Source organism: Podarcis vaucheri, assembly GCF_965113315.1.
Source record: "Podarcis vaucheri genome assembly, chromosome: 5".
NCBI lineage: Eukaryota > Metazoa > Chordata > Lepidosauria > Squamata > Lacertidae > Podarcis > Podarcis vaucheri.
The window spans coordinates 795,497-803,230 of record NC_138763.1 but is presented as its reverse complement, the minus strand read 5'-3'; the positions used below and the strand labels follow the sequence as shown (position 1 = coordinate 803,230).

The 7,734-nt window shown below is 56.9% G+C and overlaps 1 protein-coding gene across 1 annotated transcript; it reads right to left on the bottom strand.

Annotated features, from left to right (window-relative positions):
- Positions 1 to 4,797: 4,797 nt before the first annotated feature.
- On the bottom strand, positions 4,798 to 6,671 carry LRRC15 (leucine rich repeat containing 15). Its single transcript, XM_082223764.1, has one exon. The coding sequence runs from the start codon at positions 6,620 to 6,622 to the stop codon at positions 4,853 to 4,855; it is 1,770 nt and encodes a 589-aa protein (XP_082079890.1). The 5' UTR covers positions 6,623 to 6,671; the 3' UTR covers positions 4,798 to 4,852.
- Between the last annotated feature and the right edge of the window lie 1,063 nt (positions 6,672 to 7,734).

Below are 7,734 nucleotides of genomic sequence, written 5' to 3'. Positions count from 1 at the left end.
TTATCGGAGGCCCCGTCCTGGGTCCCCGCAGATTCCGGGCAAGGGCCGGTGGCCTCAGAGGGGGCGGGGAGGGCACTGGCCTCTGGGCAAACAGGCAGCAGGAAGGACTGCCTGGAGGTAGCAGAGGCACCTGGGGGGGGGGCAGGACTCTGCCCTTGCCGAGAGCGGGCCCTGCCATCCCAGGGTTTGGCAAGCTGCCTCTCTCAAAAAGATCTCTCTCAAAGTATCACAGGACAAGTTCATGGAGGAGAAGAGGGTTGTCAGTGGCTCCCAGCCAGGAGGGCTCTGCTCTCCCTCCACAGATAGAAGCAGCGATGCTTCTGAAACCCCAGGAGGGGAGACTGTCGCTCTTGTGTTCGAATCCTGCTGTGGTTTCCCTTTGGGGAATCTGGTCAGCCCCTGCGAGAACCAAGCGGGGGGAGGAGGGGGAGCTGGAGGTGTAAAAACGAGACTGTTTTGCTGAATTAATTATGCTGAATAGTTTTCATTGGATTTTGAATATATGTGCAATTAATTATCACAGCTTTGCATTTTAGTGCGCGATTGTCTTCTTTGCTGGTTGTGCAATCCTGCTATTCCGAACAGGGCTTTTTAGAGTGTGTATGGGAGAATGGGGCACTGGCAACTGGGCAGGGGTGGCCCCTAAAAGCAGCGGAGGAGCAAGCCGATTGGGCGCCTGGGGCAGCACCCAGGTGAGCCGGGGCCGGAGACATTGTGGGGTCTCTGAGGAGTCCGCCTGCCTCCTCCCCCTCAGCCACCCTACAGCTGAGGGGGAGGTGGCAGGTGGACCGTTTGGGGCAGAGCAGAGCCTGCGGGTGGCCAAGCCTCTGCATTACTCCCAGGAGAGACGCGTGGCTCAGGCGCACTGTAGGCCCCGCAGCGAGTGCCCCCTGGCATTTTGTCACCCCCTCAGTGGTGACACCCGGGGTGACCTTCCTCCACCCTTGCCTAACAGTTAGGGAACCACTTTTGGTGCCTTCAGTCCTGGAGGGGAGCGAGTGGGAGCGGCTGAGCAGCTTCTGCTTCTGAGCAGGAAAGTCAATAGTGGTTTTGCGTCCTCTAAAGAGCAGCCCCTACGAAGGGCCTCTGCTGCCTTATCTGGTGCAGAAAATAAAAGGGAGACGAGGATCCCCTCCCCGTGCTTAATCAGTATGTTTTCCGCTTTTTGGAGAACAGCAAATAACAGAGGAAGGTTTGATTTTGCAATATGCGGAGGCCGGCCTGGCATGCGGCAGAAACCGCCAGAGTCGTTCCTTAATTCCTTCCCTCCAAAGACTTCTGGGCTGCTCTTCAATTAAAACTACCCAAGGCTGTTTTGCCTTCAAAGGACCAGATGTGGGATGAGGGGAACCACCCCACAAGACCTGGTATCTCAGGGAGCCGGAGTTGCCATGCCCGCCTGGGCACCGAGGACAGGCACTCACTCACTCATTCACTCACACACCACTCCTGCTGCCACGTCCAGAGGACTCTTGGCTGGGCCCGTGGGCAGGAGAGTCAGCCCTGCTGCCGCCTGCATGCTGGGCCCTCGACTTGGACCCCGCAGCAGCCCCCTGAGTGCAGGAGGGATTTGCGCAATGGTGGGAGAAGTGTGGGGCTTGGGAGATTCTCCACTGTTTGGCTCCAGGGAGTTCACAGCAGCCACAGGTCTGGAAGTCAAACCAGCCCCATCATCCAGCTGAGGTCCAGCTCTGAGGGCCTTCTGGCGGTTCCCTCACTGCGAGAAGTGAGGTTTCAGGGAACAGGCAGAGGGTCTTCTCGGTGGTGGCGCCCGCCCTGTGGAACGCCCTCCCATCAGATGTCAAGGAAAGAAACAACTCTCTGACATTTATAATCCATCTGAAGGCAGCCCTGTTTAGGGAAGCTTTTAATGTCTGATGCTGTATTGTTTTTAATATTTGGTTGGAAGCTGCCCAGAGTGGCTGGGAAAACCCAGCCAGATGAGAGGGGTAAAAATAATATATTATTATTATTATTATTATTATTATTATTATTAACCTGGAGAAGTACCGTACATCCACTGTTTCATTCAGAATTCTTTTTTCTTGTTTTCCTCCTCTAAAAACTATGTGCGTCTTATGGTCAGGTGCGTGTTATCGAGCGAAAAATACGGTAGGTGTCTTCGAGGCAGCACAAGAGTTGTCTTCCAATATTCCAATATCTCAAGGGATGCCACATGGAAGGTGGAGCAAATTTGTTCTCTCCTGGTCCAGAAGGGAGGAGCCAAATCCACAGATTCAAGTAACCAGAGAGGAGACCCAGCATTGGAAAGGATTCAGGAGGTTGGGCATTCTCCTTCCTTGGAGGTTTGGTGCTGGCGTGGAGGCTTGAACTGGGGGCTGGGCTGGATGTCCTTTGGGGGTCCCTTCCAACTCCACAATTCTATTATTCAATTCCGTGTGTGCTGGATGTGCTTTAAATGTATGGGGCAGATCCACTCTGAGATTTGGGTCAGGAGGGGGCAATTTAAGGACCCTGAACTTCATGGCTGCCTGAAAAGCAGTTTATATATCGTGAGTTTCAGCCTGGAAATGGATACCAGCCTCAGCCCCGCCTCCAACCTGCAAAATTGGATGATGGACTCAAGGGCATCCTGATCAAATTTGCAGATGACACCAAACTGGGAGGGGTGGCTAACACCCCAGAGGACAGGATCACACTTCAAAACGACTGTGACAGATTAGAGAACTGGGCCAAAACAAACAAGATGAATTTTAACAGGGAGAAATGTAAAGTATTGCACTTGGGCAAAAAAAATGAGAAGCACAAATACAAGATGGGTGACACCTGGCTTGAGAGCAGTACATGTGAAAAGGATCTAGGAGTCTTGGTTGACCACAAACTTGACATGAGCCAACAGTGTGATGCGGCAGCTAAAAAAGCCAATGCAATTCTGGGCTGCATCAATAGGAGTATAGCATCTAGATCAAGGGAAGTAATAGTGCCACTGTATTCTGCTCTGGTCAGACCTCACCTGGAGTACTGTGTCCAGTTCTGGGCACCACAATTCAAGAAGGACACTGACAAACTGGAACGTGTCCAGAGGAGGGCAACCAAAATGGTCAAAGGCCTGGAAACGATGCCTTATGAGGAACGGCTAAGGGAGCTGGGCATGTTTAGCCTGGAGAAGAGGAGGTTAAGGGGTGATATGATAGCCATGTTCAAATATATAAAAGGATGTCACATAGAGGAGGGAGAAAGGTTGTTTTCTGCTGCTCCAGAGAAGCGGACACGGAGCAATGGATCCAAACTACAAGAAAGAAGATTCCACCTAAACATTAGGAAGAACTTCCTGACAGTAAGAGCTGTTTGACAGTGGAATTTGCTGCCAGGGAGTGTGGTGGAGTCTCCTACTTTGGAGGTCTTTAAGCAGAGGCTTGACAACCATTTGCCAGGAGTGCTCTGATGGTGTTTCCTGCTTGGCAGGGGGTTGGACTCGATGGCCCTTGTGGTCTCTTCCAACTCTATGATTCTATGAAATTATCAGTGGCCTACACTGCAGGGCTGTTGTACCCAATTCACCACCATATGTCACCACTGATGTCAGAAGCAGACCTAAAATATCCTCCTGGCCTGAGAGTCACTGGGTGCAACACTCTCCCCCACCCCACCCCCCCGATCAGGGTGTTTGATTTCAGGGGAAGAGAAGTGCAGGGATCCCTCAAGCCCATGCAAAGTTCACAAAACGTAGCCGGGGCTAAAACCGTAACCACGTGTGTTTTTTATTGAGCATTCCACAAACAGAGTGGCTTCGAAAGAGAGTTCTTTCTCCAAGGAATTTGACACCCCCAACGTGAATCCGTCTGGAGTGTTTCATCTACAGGTAAAGGAGTGGCGGCCGTCCTCCAGTGGCTGACTGCCCCAAAGAACCTGGGAAGGGAGATAGACTGCCTCTGGACAGGAAGGTTCCATAAGATCAGAGGAGGTGGCTAGATGCTGCAGGCCAGTGTTGCCAGCATTAAGCTAGATGGAGAGCAGCGGCCTGGCTTCTTTTGCCCCCTGACTTTGCAGGGATCCCAGTCTGGCTTCCCAGCAGGGGCCTCCCCTCCCCCCGCTGCAACCCCCACCGGCCCCTGAGCTTCCCCTGCCCCCCAGGGGCTGAGGACCCTCCCTCAGCAGAAGCAGCATGCGCCTCAGCCCAGGCCAGTGGCCCACAGAAGGCAGGCCCAGGAGCCAAGTCTCCTTCTCTCCTCTGAGGGGGCGTCACCCGTTACATTTCATATATTTCATGGCATTTATATAGCACCTTTTGCTCCAAGGAGCTCCAGCGAGTGAGTGTGGGTCTCCTCACAGCAGCCCTGCAAGGCAGTCTAGGCTGAGAGGCAGAGACTGGTCCCCAAGGGGAGCATCAAGCCCTGGACTCTCCCGGGTTCCTAGTCCAGAGCTCTAACCACTACGCCACCGCTGCCTCTCCCGAAGGGCAGGGACAGCAAAGCTGCCCACATCCCCCCCGCCGCCCAAAGAGCAGCCCCGCTCTCCAGCCACTGAGGGTTGCCTGCATGGCTGAATGACCACGGGATGCCAAACACCTGGTGGAGCAGGACAGACAAGGGCCTCATCCTGCCCAGCTAGCCTGCACATGAGTGGATCTATGAAAGAGATTCCTTCGTTGCAAGGGGTTGGGCTAGATGACCTTTGGGGGACCCCTTCCAATTCTCTGGCTCATCCATCGGCCCCTTGCTTCAGAAGGGCATGTGCGTGAGCAGGTGGGAGGGTGCCCGTTGTGCCCGAGGGAGGGTGGCACATCTGGGGAAAGGGATACAGAGCCCGGCATCTCCCCTCCCCCCGCCCCACTGCCCTCCCCCCTGACCCCATCCATCAGTCTGGTTGGCCAGCTCTCCTGAGCGCCCTTCTATGCCTTGGCGAGGTCCCGGCGGGCCTTCCTCCTGTACCCGTAGACAGCCGCCGCCAGCAGCGTCCCCAGGAGCAAGGCAGAGCCCACCACCAGGCAGGTGACCACCACGCCCGTCTGGGTGCGCGTCAAGCCCCAGATGCCCCCCTCGGCCAGCGCAACGCCTGGGGTGAGCACCCTGGGGGCTGCCGTGGAAAACTCCTGCTCTGCCTCTGCGCTGCCGCCTTCGTGGTCCAGGGGCGGCTGGGCACGCGTGGACATCACGGTCTCTGGGCTCGTGTCCTGGTCAGGGACCTCCGCCTGGCCGGAGGTGGCCATCGTGGGCCCCTCGGTGGCCTCTGGGCTCTGGGCCGGACCAAAGTGCTCCTCCTCCAGTTCGGCAACAGGCTGCCCCTGCAAGGGGGGAGGCCAGGCGCAGACAGGGCGGCTGCCCCCCAGGCGGGCACCGTTCTCCCTCAGCCAGCGCCCGAGGGCCAGCAGGGCGCCGTCGCAGCGCCAGGGGTTGTCATGCACCTTGACCTCCCTCAGGCGGGGCAGCTGCTCAAAGATGCCCGCCGGGAGGCTCTCCAGGGAGTTGTTCTGCAGCTGCAGGTTCACCAGGTGTGGTGTGCTGCGGAAGAGGCGCTCTGGCAGGGAGACGAGCCGGTTGTTCTGCAGGGAGACGTTCTGCAGCTTGTCCAGACCCCGGAACGTCTCCCTGTCGAGGGTGCGGAGCTGGTTGGTGTGCAGAGAGACCTCCAGCAGCTCCCCCAGCCCCTCAAAGGCCAGCGGGGAGACGGAGCCCAGCCGGTTCCTGCTCAGCACCAGCAGCTGCAGCTCCGTCAGGTTGGCGAAGACCCCGGCGGGCAGCTGGGCCAGCTGGTTGTCGTAGAGCCACAGCTCCTTCAGCCGCGGCATGGGGCCGAAAGTGGCCGGCAGGAGCTCCCGGAGCGCGTTGCCGAAGAGCGAGAGGCGGGAGAGCTCCGGGAGCTCCAGGAGCAGCCCCCGCGGGAGGGTCTCCAGGCGGTTGTTGGACAGGTGGAGCTTCTGCAGCCGGCGGTTGGCCGAGAGGAGCCCGTCGGGCAGGCGCCGGATCCGGTTCTGGTGCAAGCCCAGCTCCTGCAGGTCTGGGAGGGCGGCGAAGGCGCGGGGGGCCACCTCGGCCAGCTGGTTCTCGTAGAGGCGCAGCACCTGCAGGCGGCCCAGGTGGGCGAAGAGGGCGGGCGGGAGGCGGGAGAGGCGGTTCTTGGCCAGGTTGAGCTTGAGGAGGGAGGGCAGGTGGTCGAAGGCCCCCGGAGGGACGGACGCCAGGCTGTTGCCATGCAGCTGGAGCTCCTTGAGGGTGGCCAGGCGGCTGAAGTGCGCCGGGTGCAGGCGCAGGAGCTGGTTCCCCGAGAGCAGCAGCGACTCCAGTTTGTCCAGGCTGCGGAAGACGCCGGCGGGCAGCTCCTGGAGGCGGTTGCTGGAGAGGCTCAGGTAGCGGAGGGAGAGCAAGCCCCGGAAGGTGTCCGGGTCCAGGTGCGCCAGGCTGTTCTTCTCCATCCGCAGGGCGATGAGCAGAGAGGCGTTGCCAAAGGCCCCCGCCCCCAGTTCCGTCAGCTGGGTGCCAATCACCTGCAGGCTCATGGAGTTGGCGGGCAGGGGGCCGGGCATGGCCGAGATGTGGGGTCCCGAGCACTCCACCTGCGCCGTCCGGGAGCAGGCGCACTCCTCGGGGCACTGAGCCCACGCCAGGGCCAGCGCCAGGCAGCCCGCCAGCAGCAGAAGAGGGGCACGGCCTCTGGGATCCATGGGGCCTGCGGGCAAAAGACAGGTCAGGCGTTAAGAGCAGAAGGACATAAGCCAGGGGTGCCCAAACTTTTTTCAAAGAGGGCCAGATTTGAAGAAGTGAACATGCATGAGGGCCAACCTTTTCCCCCAATATTATTTATTACGATATTATTTGAGCAGTCAAAATACAACATTCCTTGTTTTCCTAGAGTGAACATGCAAGGGGATGTTGGTCCAGCCAGTCAAAACTTCCTGTTCCTCCTGGCTAGAGCACCCTTCCTTTTGCATGTGATAGAAGGTGGGCATGACCTTACCTGTCCAGGTAACAAAGGAACGAGTCACGCAGCACTCTCTCTCTTTTTGACTTCCTTCTTTGTAGGACCAGCTTTTTAGCTAGGGACTGCTATGCTCTCAGCTAGCAGAAGCACTGGGATTATTCCCCCATATGGGGTACATTCACATGTACATATTTGTAACTAAGTCTGCCTTCAGGAATCCAACTGTGAACTGATGTGAGTAAACTTCTTTTATTGACTTTGAATAAGGTTGTGGCCTCTTTGTTCTTTTAAGAGGGATTCAAGGGAACTTACCAGGAACGTGCAATTCAATCTGAGACAGACTGAATTGTATAATAGTGAGAGGCTCACACAAGTCTGCAACCAGCTATCTGCTGTGCATGTAAAAAGGGGAATGTAAACTCTGCTAAGTAAAGGATTTTGCTAGCGCAGGTTAGGAAGGATATTAATAAACAATATCTCCTCTCCTGCCACCCTGGATATTGCCACAAATGATCCACCAGAAGTCCGGTGGAGCTCAGCGCTTCCAAGATGAGAAAATTACGAGGCTGCCTCCCTTGGTGGGGCCTGAATGTGCTCCTCATTAGCGCCTGAGGCCGAAATGTTCCCCAGAGTGTCTGGTGCGCTTGAGGGCTTGGAGCGGAATAATATTCGCTGGTGAGGCTCCTGGCTGGAAACTCTGAGCGAGGCTGGTGGTCAGAGAAGGCTTTGTGGATGCAGTAATTGCACACAGCCAAGGCATGCTCTGGAAGCGGCACTGAGTGCTGCGTCTTGGCAAGCGCATGGGCTGCCGCTCTATGTTTAGGGCCCAGGAGCTCATCTTCGCTGGCCAGGAGT